Source organism: Rutidosis leptorrhynchoides, chromosome 9, assembly GCF_046630445.1.
Source record: "Rutidosis leptorrhynchoides isolate AG116_Rl617_1_P2 chromosome 9, CSIRO_AGI_Rlap_v1, whole genome shotgun sequence".
Lineage (NCBI taxonomy): Eukaryota > Viridiplantae > Streptophyta > Magnoliopsida > Asterales > Asteraceae > Rutidosis > Rutidosis leptorrhynchoides.
In genome coordinates, this window is record NC_092341.1 from 19,935,928 (window position 1) to 19,951,311 (window position 15,384).

The 15,384-nt window shown below is 35.0% G+C and overlaps 1 protein-coding gene across 1 annotated transcript; it reads right to left on the reverse strand.

Annotated features, from left to right (window-relative positions):
* Window positions 1–221: 221 nt before the first annotated feature.
* LOC139867807 (F-box/kelch-repeat protein At1g15670-like) lies at window positions 222–1,283 on the reverse strand. The gene has a single exon (XM_071856158.1). The coding sequence runs from the start codon at window positions 1,281–1,283 to the stop codon at window positions 222–224; it is 1,062 nt and encodes a 353-aa protein (XP_071712259.1).
* Between the last annotated feature and the right edge of the window lie 14,101 nt (window positions 1,284–15,384).

The following is a 15,384-nucleotide window of genomic DNA, read 5'->3' on the forward strand; positions in this document are numbered from 1 at the left end:
ATGCCAACTATTGTCTTTCAAAAAAAATGTGAGCTAAATCTTAAATCTGCTTCATTACATTAGAATTTGTTTGCAAGAGGGATACAATCGCATGAAAAACAAAGTTAAACGTCAAAAGTAGCGATAAAATCAAATTTATATTATTTGCTCAAATGTGTAGAGTTGGTATGTGAACTACATGTGAAAATTGTTTACTCAAATATTTATATCTTTAACACAACTTATATGATCAAACTACAGACAGATTGAACATGTCCTGAGTACGCAATTGGTACCTCAACTTTTGTCCAAACACACTCATTCATATCCATTTTATAAGCATGGTTTGGTTCACCACTTTTAGATGCACCAATCACCAATACATGTCCAGGGTACAACGTTAAGTAAGGACTGTATGCCACGTCAACCGGTAATTCTGCAACAAACTTCCACGTGTCACCTTCTAGTACAACCACGCCATTACCATGGCACTTGTATATCTTATCATCCCTACTCCCCATGCAAATGTTATTCATAGAGATTGTGGTATAAAAAGGCATGTCATCGCTCTGTGACCATTCCCTTGCTGACGTGTCATAAATCTCAACGTCTTCGTAATCATAACCTTGCATGTTAGTTGGATAACCGCCGATGACGTGGAATTTGTCATTCTGGTATAAGCAACTGCACTCGTCACGTTCTTTCGCCATGTCAGGCAGCGGGTTCCACTCATCCTTTGCCACGTCATACGCCCACGTGGATTTAAGAGCGTTCATCTGGAGATCATGTCCACCAGCGATAATCACCGTCCGATCACCATCACTAGCACATCCGAAAAACGCCCTGGGCCCACCGGGGATGGGTTTGCCACGACGCCATGTGGACGATATAAAATCAAAAATAAAAACTGAATCAAGACAATCCGTAAACCGCGGGGCGTACCCACCCATAACAACTAAAACCGACCCGAGAGCAACCATCTCACAAAACATCGGCAATTCGTATGGGTACTCTGGTAATTCGGGCATCTCCGACCAACAACCGGTTTCCGGCTCCAAAACCACCGGACGATAAACCAAAGTATCCGAACATTTTATGTTTCTGTTCGGATTCACACGTGCCAGATTAAGGACAACGAGCAATTGAGCTTTTCCGGTGGACTTACGAAGACGAAGAAGCTCGGATAATTCGATGTCGTTTTTCCAAGCTTTACATACTGATTTGAAACTGTGAAATTGTTTATAAGGAACACGAATTAAACATTGAAGAGCAATATCATGAGGTAGATTTTGAAATAAACCCATGAGATAACTTATCCGTAGAAACTCTATTTTGTATGTATGATATTGAGATTGAGATAGATATGCAACGTGAATTGAACTCGTAACTCATCTATATATATATAGAGATAGATAGATACACCTGAAACCTTATTAAATTTTAAAAGTATCGCAATCATCATAATTTACTATATATAATATATAATGGGCTTTAAATGTGCGAAACATAAGGTAATTTAATAAAGTCGACTTTCATATATACTATCGTTTTGCTTCCGTATAGTATTCATTCATCATTCAATTTAATAATGTATCATTTTAATGTATGCGTGTATATTATTAATATATTACCACATTTAAGAAAATTATAAATTTTTTTAAATGTACCACATCATATGTGATAAAATAAATATGTTTCCAAAACCATGCATACATATATAATATACATAAATATTACTCCACCCAAGGGTTTTACCCTTGAATCATTGCATAGAAGATTAACCATTTACCTTTGAATTCTACACAAGAGTATATTTCTCACACCGCGTTGCAGTGGCAATACGCGGGGGGGGGGGGGGTTTTACCGATGCCTTTGAATTAGGCCAAGTTTTCTCCTTGACAGCAGTTGATGCAGGTTATGCATCTGTGAAAAATGAACGCGTGGGTGGTTAAGCCCCCCTAAGTAATCTCGTATTGTTGTTCAAATATATATATATATATATATCCCGTATTTAAAAGATAAAAAATATGAATATATGTTCCATTATATTTTTTCTTTTTTAAATTCGCGATAGGTTTATTAAGAAATAAAATTTCACTAAATAAAGTGTAACCCTGTCCATTTTTTTAAACACGGTGAAAGTTTAGAATTGCGGACCACATTACATAATATTAAAATCCACATTAATATTACAAACATCTTAACAAGTGTTACATTTACAAAAAAAATAAAAAATAAAAAATAAAATAAAATAAAATAAAGTAAAATAAAAAATTATTTAATCATAAAACAACATCAGAGTGCTTGCGTCAGTGTAAAATATATCTTCCGTCAGCAACCTCCCATCTAACTAAACATAACAGTCCTAACATGTAGGGGAGAGAATGTGGGGGATTAACACGAAGCTAACTGAATGAAATTACCTAACAGCTAAACATATATTATCATATAAAGTTCCACATATGTTACTACATCCCATAGTAACGGAACTAACAATGACAACAACTAACAGCAACACAAGATCGGCGGCTTGTACGGGCCTATGACTCGTAGCTGATCGGGCTACAGTCTACCGATAGTCCCTCCTACCAAATCTACTGCATAATTATCCAAATGCAACGCATGCATCCTTCTATGCTATACCGAACACTTGTAAGACTTGGACCCAACCTAGAATGGCCTCGGTTGACCTCGCGCACACTTTTACCGTCCCCAGACAAGTACAGTCTCCAGATAGCCTAGCATCTCTGGTGCTCATGACCTGTGCACGGTACCATACATACAATGCGGATGCACTTCTAACTAACACATGCAACTCATGTGGTATTATCTAACATATAACAATTACATCTATCCATCATGTAATTATCTAGCATGCAACATCTATAACTAACTACACATGGCAATCAATATAACATTGCCCATGTAAAACACATCAGTCGTCTGCTACTCTATGCTGAGACCGAAAGTAATTCCACCCACCTGATATTATTCACGAACGTAGTCACAGTCCTGTCTTAGGGAGCCTTCTCTTTGTCTTTGCCTCCTGAACATAGCATAATATCAATCAATATGAAAACATTATGGATACAATGTTTTCGAGCACAAGATTTAAGGACATACAAGGTTTTCAAACACTAGGTTTTCGGACAGGGCAACTTTTCGAGCAGCAAAACTTTTCGAGCACTAAACTTTTTGAACACCCCAATGTATTCAGTCACAAAGTTTTCGGGAAAATAGGTTCTCGAGCACCAAGGTTCTCGAGCATCCCTGTTTTCGAGCGCCATGTTTTCGGGCACATTGTTTTTCGAGCACTCTACCAGTATCACCATCAGCTAGCTGATTTTAGTGAGTTTTGAGAAAAAAAAAAAAAAAAAAAAAAAAAAAAAAAACTTGATTTCAAGAGATTTTTATCTCATTCAAGGCAAAAAAAAACTTGCTAAACATATATGGATACTAATTCTGACCACAAACATCAAAATCTAACATTAGCATGCAAGATTTGGGATCAATTCACCCAAAATACCCAATTCAAACAAGAATCCTAACTTTTCAAGATTTTAAAGATAAAACCAAGTAAAACTTACCTCTTTGAATTGCTAAACTTGCAAAGAATTCGGATCTGTAACTCACTTAGATCAATTCTTGATTACTAAATTGCTAGGGTTCTTAATTTTCAACTTGATTGTGGTTGTTTGGTAAAAACGAGAGATAGAAGGGAATTGGGGAAACCAGATGCATCTAGACACTTCCTGCCCCTTTTATTTCCACTCAAAATCTATTTTCCGCAACACACGGGTATTTAACTAGAAATCTGAACTTTTACACACCACTTAAAACTGACTTAACGAAGTCAAATGCGGTCAACAAAATATGTTCTTTGACCCTAGTCATAAAGCGAATTTAACTGACCGACTAACAAATAATAAAAGTATAATAAAAATTTCCATTATTTTTAACTGATAATAAAACTAATGGCACAATAGTAAACTTACATCTAGGCCCCGAAAGAGGATATTACATAAAGTTTTGTATTGTTTTTCCCTTATCTTTTACCTACATCAATTGTTAATTAATTTTTTTAGCTATTTTTTTAGCTATTTTTTAACTTTTTATTAATAAAAGATTAATAATTAATTTCAATCGTGGATAAACAAATTGTAATAGTCTCATTAATTTATAGAGTCATTATAACTTTTAGGTAGCGATGTATGTAACTAAATATTAACCTTTAGACTATTAGCGATGTGGAAGTGCGGTGTGATTCGGGTATCTCATCTGATGGTATTAAAAGGAATTGTTAATCAGCTAGTCGGGAGTTGATGTGAGTGTTTAAACATGTTGACAGTTGAGGTTAATTTTCGGTTGAAGATCGGTGTAAGGTTTGTTCAAAGTCTCCGAGTGAAAGATTGTTGAGGTATGTAGACTTGAACAAACGGAAGAAAAAGGAAAGTTGGAGACCCACACCAAACACGAGGGCTTGTCACCAAAGATTGGTCCAAACGTGACCAGCTGGTACGTGGGATAAGTGGTCGAGAGGATGATCTCCAAACGCGACAGGGCGCGTAGCCAACAAGTTTTGCCGATAGTTTCCTTATCTGTTTAGCTATATACAGTGTAACCCTAGACAATACTCTTGTAATTGTGTGCACGAAAATAATAAGAAAAAATATCTCTGGTTTACCCTTGTGGACTAAATCTTTCTTCAAGTTTGGAGTTTAGTTATAATCACGTTAAATCCTTATACCGTTTACATTTGACATTTTGCTTTATTTATTTATTTTTGTTCGCGGGTTTTGTTATTGGTGCAATTACATATCTTGTTGTTTGGGTACTACAAATTCTAACAAGCTATGAAACTGATTGGTAGAGGGATGTCAAGTTTTGATACTTAACTATGATAGTTAAATATGCACTTGTAGTGTGAGCAACAAATGATAGTTAAATATGTAATAGTAGTGTCACCAACAAATGTTGAAACCCCGAGTTTTTTTTTTTATTTATTGAAAATGATATTTCGTTGGTTTTTAATTTATTGTTTACTATTTTATTTTGAGATTTTTTAAATTAATTGTTCACTTATATATAGATAAAGATAATAAGATAAAGTTCTTTATACCCTTAATGTATGCATGTACGATAAAAAAATAGATTAAAAAAAAGATACAATATAATAATAATGTTTCTTAAACTATGTATATTTTTTTCTGGTGACAATAAATATGAGACGAGGGAGTAGTTAAATATGTACTTGTGGTCAAGGGCGGATTTAGTTTATTACGAGTGGTTGCACGAGACATCACTCAAATACGTGATATAGTGAACATTTTTGGTGTTTTTAACTAGTGACACTAATGGATAATGTAAATTTTTTTGAGCGACACCAATCTAGTAGATTTTTTGAAATTTTAACATGTGATACTAGTGACTACAAATCTTAGATCCGTCACTTTTTGTAGTGTTAACAACGAGTTTTGAGTAATACGAAGAATGAAAATTACATATACATATACGTATAAAAGAAGTATACGGAGTATCAAAAGTTTATATATACAATATAGTCATTTTAATTGGTTATATATAAAATAAAAGTCGGCACATAATTTTTATGCATTGTGATGCCGTCTTAACGCATGTTACTCGTGGTAATGTCAAACTTATTAAGTGGTTGATGAAAGTAACTCTAATATTAAGTTTATTAACTATTTTCTCTTGGTCAATAATGGAATAAATGGGAGCCGAAAAGTCAATCAGCAAAAATGGAACTTGGCAAAACTCGAGAACTACACTTAAGTAGGCAATTTCCTGTATTTCCCAATTAATTCAATATTATTCCGTGTATAATGATCAAATCTAAAACTATAAGTAACATCTTTGACTGCTTAAATTGAAAAAAATATGATTGATTAATTGATGTAACTCTAGCAATCCTGTAAACTCGATAAGAATCTAGGTAGGATGTAAAATCAATCAAATTAATCTACTCAATTAGCTTGAGTAATTAATATCTAGTGCGATAAACTCCGATGAAAATGATCCGGAATTTAATCGTAAGTGAGTCAATTTATGGTGGTGATTTTAGTGTCATCTAACATTCATTTTACTTAATCGGAATTACATGAATACATGAGTTTGCTAGTTATACATAACAACAGAGTCGGAAATTATGGAGTGCACGCCTGTAAAAGTTGACTATTAACTGTCACGTAAATTGCGGGGGTCAAGGGGGCATCGCCCATAAACCTCAACTAAAAAGACACTACACTTTATATCAAAAAAATCGTCTTCCAACAAATTTTCCCACCAAATAGTATGACTTTTGTCAACCGATTTTTCCACCAAAATGAAATGTTGTGTCCCTTAATGGTTAACTACCATTAGCTGATTTTACAGTTTTTTGGGCATTCTCCATTCTTTAGAACATACACAGAAAAAACACATTCCCTTTAATTTTTTTATTTTAATTTCTTCTTGTTTAGAAACAAAATTCGTTATTGTCTTATTCAAAACAGATACTTGATCCTATTATTTAATTTATATTACACTATAACAAAAGGGTGTAAACTTACTTTAAAATCAGTGGGATGGTTCTTTTCACGAAACCGAACCAAAAATCACAGAGCCGAACCGAACCGAAATTATTTGGTACGGTCCTCGGTACGACTTTCTTCAATAATTTGGGACTCGAAACGGAACCATACCGAATTAGTTTGGGACGAAACCGTACCATGCACAAGCCAAATTTCGGTGCCATGTATTATAGACAAAATGCCGCCTTCATGGGAATTCAAAAAGTCTTTAAAACATAAGAAAGAAGAAAAGTCTTTGACTGAATTGGGAGGCCACTTACGTATTGAGGAATCAATACGGGTTGAAGAAAGCGGTAAAGGAAAGGGTAAAAAAGCGGGATCATCATATATCAATATGATAGGGGGTGGTAACCGTGTGAACAATGTAACAGACTGAAACCGGGGTTAGAAGTAAGATTACTTAATTACCCTTAGGTTTATAATTGTGGTTAAAATATGCTTTTATTTTAATAATATGTTTATTATTAACTAATTAGTTGGTTAAGACCAGCTTGTGACAAGGGTCACAGAAATGGTTCGTTTGTTGAATTTGGACTCCGTTAGAGTTGCCAAATTAAGTACGAAAGATATTAGATAACTGGTAAATACCCGTGTGTTGTGGGGTATGAGTTTTAAACCCATTTAGTGTGTTATATCTGCTCTTTCCTTTCATTTCTTGAACATTCTACACACACACACCCGTACCTAAACTCTACACCTTCACAAACCCTAATTAATCCAAGCTAAAAATTGGATTGTAAGGTTTTAAGGATTGTTTCTTATCATCTTTGTGATGATTAATCCAGGTTTGTTTACTTGAATTCGTGTGTTAATTCTTAAAGAATTGGGTTTGGGTGTAAAGTGGGTTTTAAGCATTTTTGAGCTTGAATCTTCATGTTTTGTGTTTGTTATGCTTAATTGATGTTAGAAATAGTTGTTATAAGGTTTATATGATGTTTTTCAAGTGGTTTTGAGGTTAGAACTTGCAAAAATCGAGTTTTTGGGCCAAAAATGCGAAAATCAGCGTGCAGGAGATGTTCTTCAGCTCCCATACGAGTGACAGGTCACCCGCACGAGTGACCACACTTGTGAGGGTCAACCGCGCTTGTGAGGACTCACTCGCACGAGTGAGACCTCAGTCACTCGTGTGAGCACAGGGTCAGATTCGTGAAAACTTGTTTTGGTCATAACTTTCAAACCGTAACTCCGTTTTTGATGAATCAAGTATCCTTGGAATTGTAATGAAAAATCCTTTCCAATGGTAAACTTTTAAGAAGCTGGATCAAACTTTATGTTAGTCATAAAAAGGGGTTTTAGGATGTATGCCTTGTTTTGCACACTTTTGAGTGTCGTTATGGGTCGAAATTATGATGTAGACTTATCATATAGTGATTACATGTTTGTAGGTGTTGATTTAGTGTATGTATTGTTGTTTAATATTGTGATTTTGGGTTGAAACCCAAATAAATAGATGTTACTACTGATCTTCTTCACTGGCACGAGTGAGCTTTCACTCGTACGGTTGAGGCGGTCAACCGCATGGTGAACCGCACGAGTGAGTGACTACTTGAATTGGAATATTTTAAAGTTGGATCATATGGTTGAGATGTGACTCGTACGAGTCATATGTCACTCGTGTGGTCAACTGTACGGATCCACTGTTGTTTAATTAGATATTTGACCAAGGACCAAATGTACGATTGAGGTGTCAACCGCACGGTTGAGGTTCCTCAAACGTGCAGGTGAGTGTCACTCGTACGGTTGACTGGTCAGATTGATTAAGTGTTCAAGTGCTTGTATATTGATGCTATTGTCTTAGTACTGGGATGATATCAAGACATGATAATTGACTTGGTTATGTTTATTCTCAGGTGAAAAGGATAAAGAGAAAGCTCAGTAGTTAGAATCTGAGCCATTGCTGGTAATTGGTGAGTGGGTCTATCTCCGGATAGAGTATTAAGTAGCTGACACGTTACGTGTTCAGACTCTTTATTACTATGTTTATGTTCAGTACGATTACCATGCGTAGTTAGATATTGCCATGCTAGTTAGGACGATTGCATGACTATTTATATATGATCTTATGTGCTCACTGTTAGTTTGACAACAACCGAGGCAGCAAGGTTAGGAACCCTCCGAGGCAGCAAGGCAGGATTGATGTGAGGTCGACAGTGGTAGCCTGGTCGGGTCATGAGTTACTGATTGTTCAGTATAGCATAGAAAGACGCATGTGTTGCGTCTGGACGGTTATGCAGTGAAATCAGTAAAACGGACTATCGGTAGACCGTAGCTTGATCAACTACGTCGTGTGCTCGTACAAGCCGCCGATCCTCATATTGTCAGTTATTGTATGCTAGTTCAGGACGTTAGCATAACTGTGACCCCATGCATGTTCAGTTGCTTATGCTTGGTCTATTAGATAGTATCCACTCACTTAGATGTGTGCTAATTCCCCCACATTTCCACCCCTTGCAGGTTTAGATACTGCTGATTAGGATGGGTGTTGCTGTTGGGTTGAAGACATGTTTGACTACGTGCTTAACTCTGATGTTTTCTGGTTTTATAATGTTTTCATGTAACACCGATGTTTTGAAATATTGTAATAACGTAAACTAAGATGATTTGATAACTATGGTATTTTGGTAATTAATAATACTTCCGCTGTGAATAAAAAAAAAATAAAAAATAGGGTGTTACAATTGTGGTATCAGAGCATGGTTTAGCAGCAAGTACGTGCGCGTATTTGTTCCTAAACCCTGATTTAAGTTAAACATGTCCGTGGGGTGGGGCTAAGTGAATGTAGGATGTTGTGTATGTTAGTGATTAGTAAACTAACAGTTATCCACTAAGCTTTTGTGCGAGTGTTTTGTAGAACAAGTATGGCAGAACAAGATGGAAACTCAACTGACCCCAATGCCCCCAGAACATCCTTAGTTTCAAATGAAGGACATATGTTAGATAAAAGTCCGCAGGAACAAATATTGGAATTACAAAGTCAACTACAAAAGGCTCTAAATTGAATTCACATATTGGAACAGCAACAAGTTCAAGAGAACTCGAGTATTAGTGTTCCCAATCAGACTACCCCTCCAGTGGCGGACGGGTACTTCGGTTCACCAAACATGTATCAGCAAATCGGGAATGCTCTTCAATAACCAATGTTACCACCACAATATTCCTTTTCTCAACAGAATCAACTACTACCTCAATTTAATTCACAGTTTCCTAATCAGTTGGTATACCTTTGTCAGATGGTTTCTGGGAATAGTATGATAGGATATGATATGCCGCAGCAAAATCAAGAGATGGGTCAGTTGAGCTCTAAGTCGAAGAAATTGCTGGGAAAGAATCGTAAGCGAAAGTCAAAGCAAAATAGATCGGGGTCGAGTAAGAACTTATGGTGTTATGGTTGTAAGACATCACATAGCGGATTGTGCTCAAGCATAACTAGAAGATGTTTAAGATGTGGTATAGTGGGATACGAGATCCAGATGTGTTCGTTAAGTGAGGATGTGTGTTGGAAATGTCAACATGTAGGGCATAAATCCGCACAGTGCTCGAGTGTAGAAAAAGGTATTAGTGGTCCGAGTGAATCAAGTTCCGGGTTAGGGCGAAGGAAGTCTTGTCAACGTTGTAAATCCTCACATGATGGGTCATGCTCAGTAATGACAAAAAGGTGTTTGAGGTGTGGTGTGATCGGGCATGAGGCCCAAACATGCTCTTTTTTGGAAAATGTTTGTTGGGTCTGTCATCAGGTAGGTCACCGATCAAAACATTGTTTGTCTTCTAAAAGTGTGAGTTCTGGGGTAGGGGCAGGGGTGCAGTTGATGTCAAGAGGAGAGTCCCCTGCTTCTGTGGTAGGACAGAAAGGAAAGGATCCCTCATTGTCTACAGCGAGAGAAAATCAGAGATGCGTCGACACGGATGCTGCATTTGATGACTTGATAGCCGGTAAGTCTTCGTTACCATTATTACACCTTATGAATTGTATTATGTTGACTGTTGTTTGTTTGTGTGTAGTAGAAGCTACCTTAAGTGGTTTAAGTTTAGTTTTCATAGTCCTTGGAGCATGAAATCTATTTCTTTGATTTGTGGTCTTGTGTTCTGTGTATTGACTGTTGTAATCACCGTGTGTTGTGTTGGGTTAATACGATATGGGTTCCTTTAACATTGATTGGCGGGACACACGTCATGGCCGTAGGGATCAAGATCGCTTAACAGTCGACTTGTTAGTGATGAATAACTTGAACCTCGTGTTCTAACGCTATGTTATATGTGATTTGCATGCATATGGTTTATGGTGTAACTTATATGCATTACTAACCCTAAAATATCATCGCATTACTGGACTCGTTGTGTAAGACCGTAATATTATCCTAAGATATTGATCTCCTTATTTGGGATGACGTAACTTTTTGTGTGGCCCTTAGAATGTAAGGATGGATGGTGTTCCCTAATTATCCCTTGGATATATAGGGAAGAACTTTATCCTGATTGAATAAATGTGAGTCTTGGTAAGATTCATAGGAATGCCTCAAGGAATTGTTTTCCTTCTTTGCCCTCGTAACTTCTGTTATGATTTTTATAAATGTGTGTGGTTAGCGCTCTATGTGTTGTGTATCTAGATGATAGTGAACCCTTTGACCTGAATGGGGAGTTGTATCTGATGTAGTGACCCGAACTTTTCCATATTTATATATATTAATTGAGATTGATATTTACATGACTAAATGTTTCCAACGTGTTAACCAATCAAACTTGTTAAGACTTGATTAAATGAAATAAGTTTCATATAGACAATTGATCACCCAAGTTGACCGGCGACTCACGAACGTTACAAATTTGTAAAAACTACATGTTGTGGTATATATAGACATATATATATATATGGTTGACATGAGATTATGATGAGTAAGTATCTCACTAAGTATATTAACAATGTGTGATATACATAAGAAATGAGATTACTAAGTTAAGAAACTCGAAATGATATATATAACGATTATCGTTATGATAACGTCTACTAAATACATATGTATCATATTAAGATATTGATACACTATAGTTAACATGATAAAATGATATTTAAATATATCATTAAGTGTGTTAACAATGAACTACATATGTAAAAACAAGACTATTAACTCAAGAATTTCGAAACGAGACTTATATGTAACGATTATCGTTGTAACGATATTTTAATGTATATATCATATTAAGAGATATTCATACATCATAATATCATGATAATATAATAATTTAACATCTCATTTGATATAATAAACATTGGGTTAACAACATTAATTGAGATCGTTAACTTAAAGGTTTCAAAACAACACTTACATGTAACGACTAACGAAGACCTAACGACTCCATTAGAATGTATATACATGTTGTGTTTTGATATGTATTCTTATACTTTTGAAAGACTTCAAGACACATATCAAAGTACTTCTACTTAACAAAAATTCTTACAATTACATCCTCGTTCAGTTTCATCAACAATTCTACTCGTATGCACCCGTATTCGTACTCGTACGATACACAGCTTTTAGATGTATGTACTATTGGTATATACACTCCAATGATCGGCTCTTAGCAGCCCATGTCAGTCACCTAACATATGTGGGAACCATCATTTGGCAACTAGCATGAAATATCTTATAAAATTACAAAAATATTAGTAATCATTCATGACTTATTTACATGAAAACAAAATTACATATCCTTTATATCTAATCCATATACCAACAACCAAAAACACCTACAAACACTTTCATTCTTCAATTTTCTTCATATAATTGATCTCTCTCAAGTTCCATCTTCAAGTTCTAAGTGTTCATCATAAATTCCATAAGTATAGTTTCATAAAAATCAAGAATACTTCCAAGTTTGCAAGTCTACTTCCAAGCTTTCTAATCCATTCCAAGTAATCATCTAAGATCAAGGAACCTTTGTTATTTACAGTAGGTTATCTTTCTAATTGAAGGTAATATTCATATTCAAACTTTGATTCAATTTCTACAACTATAACAATCTTATTTCGAGTGAAAATCTTACTTGAACTGTTTTCGTGTCATGATTCTGCTTCAAGAACTTTCAAGCCATCCAAGGATCCTTTGAAGCTAGATCCATTTTTCTCATTTCCAGTAGTTTTATCCAGAAAACTTGAGGTAGTAATGATGTTCATAACATCATTCGATTCATACATATAAAGCTATCTTTTTCGAAGGTTTAAACTTGTAATCACTAGAACATAGTTTAGTTAATTCTAAACTTGTTCGCAAACAAAAGTTAATCCTTCTAGCTTGACTTTTAAAATCAACTAAACACATGTTCTATATCTATATGATATGCTAACTTAATGATTTAAAACCTGGAAACATGATGAACACCATAAAATCGGATATACGCCGTCGTAGTGAAACCGAGGGCTGTTTTGGTTTGGATAATTAAAAACTATGATAAGCTTTGATTTAGAAGTTGTACTTCTAGGAAAATGATTTTTCATATGAACATGAAACTATATCCAAAAATCTTGGTTAAACTCAAAGTGAAAGTATGTTTTTCAAAATGGTCATCAAGATGTCGTTCTTTCGACGGAAATGACTACCTCTTTAGTAATTGACATGTAACTTAAATTTCCAACAATAAACCTATACTTTTCCTGTTTGGATTCTTAAATTAGATTTCAATATGAAACCATAGCAATTTGATTCACTCAAAACGGATTTAAAATGAAGAAGTTATAGCTAAAACAAGATTGGATATTTTTGATCTTTTTAGCTACGGGAAATGTTTAACAAATCTATACAAATCTTATCCTAGCTAACTTATATTGTATTATACATGTATTCTAATATATTATGTAATCTTGGGATACCATAGACACGTATGCAAATGTTTTGACATATCATATTGACCCATGTATATATATTATTTGGAACAACCATAGACACTCTATATGCAGTAATGTTGGAGTTAGCTATACAGGGTTGAGGTTGATTCCAAAAATATATATACTTTGAGTTGTGATCTAGCCTGAGACGTGTATACACTGGGTCGTGGATTGATTCAAGATAATATATATCGATTTTTTTTCTGTACATCTAACTGTGGACAACTAGTTGTAGGTTACTAACGAGGACAGCTGACTTAATACACTCAAATCTTTAAAACATAATAAAAATGGTTGTAATTATATTTTGATCATACTTTGATATATATGTACATATTTGTATAAGTTCGTGAATCAATCCGTGGCCAAGTCTTATTTCTGAGGAAGGAAATATCTGTGAAAGAGAGTTATAGTCTCACTTTTAAAATCTAATATTTTTGGGATGAGAATACATGCAGGTTTTATAAATGATTTACAAAATAGACACAAGTACATGAAACTACATTCTATGGTTGAATTATTGAAATCGAATATGCCCCTTTTTATTAAGTCTGGTAATCTAAGAATTAGGGAACAGACACCCTAATTGACGCGAATCCTAAAGATAGATCTATTGGGCCTAACAAATCCCATCCAAAGTACCGGATACTTTAGTACTTCAAAATTTATATCATATCCGAAGGGTGTCCCGGAATGATGGGGATATTCTTATATATGCATCTTGTTAATGTCGGTTACCAGGTGTTCACCATATGAATGATTTTTATCTCTATGTATGGGATGTGTATTGAAATATGAAATCGTGTGGTCTATTGTTACGATTTGATATATACAGGTTAAACCTATAACTCACCAACATTTTTGTTGACGTTTAAAGCATGTTTATTCTCAGGTGAATACTAAGAGCTTCCGCTGTTGCATACTAAAATAAGGACAAGATTTGGAGTCCATGTTTGTATGATATTGTGTAAAAACTGCATTCAAGAAACATATGTCGATGTAATATATTTCTATTGTAAACCATTATGTAATGGTCGTGTGTAAACAGTATATTTTAGATTATCATTATTTGATAATCGACGTAATGTTTTTTTAAAACCTTTATTGATAAAATAAAGGTTATGGTTGTTTTAAAAATGAATGCAGTCTTTGAAAAACGTCTCATATAGAGGTCAAAACCTCGCAACGAAATCAATTAATATGGAACGTTTATAATCAATATGAACGGGACATTTCAGTTGGTATCCGAGCGTTGGTCTTAGAGAACCAGAAAATTTGCATTAGTGTGTTTTATCGAGTTTGTTAGGATGCATTAGTGAGTCTGGACTTCGACCGTGTTTTCTTTAAAAATGACTGCTTAACATTTTTGTTGGAAACTATATATTATTAACATGTAAATATTATGTGGTATATTAATCTCTTAACATGTTTGATATTGTGTGATAGATGTCTACCTCTAGCACAAATCCCATTGACTCACCTAATAATAACGAAGAGTTGAATATATATTGGCAAGATTCACAAGTTCCCGAAGAACTGGAAGAAGAGGAAACGGAACCGGAAGAAGAAGAACCGGAAGAAGAGGAACCAGAAGAAGAGGAACCGGAAGAAGAAGAGGTTCCGGAGGGGGGAATAGTAGGAACAACAGAAAACTGGTCAAATAAAAGAAAATCCTTAACCAATGGACCAAAGTTAATAATGGTCAATGGTGTTTCCGCTAAGGAAGCAAAATATTGGGAAAATTACCAATTTTCCGATGAATCGGATCCTGATGAGGATTCCGATGATGTTATAGAAATTACCCTGACCCAATTTAATGAGGCAAAAGAAAATAATAAGGGAAAAAGCATCAAAATAGAGAAATCTGATTCCGACCCCGATGAACTTTATATGTACCGTCAACACCCGTATTTTCAATATCGTGACAATAACCCGGGA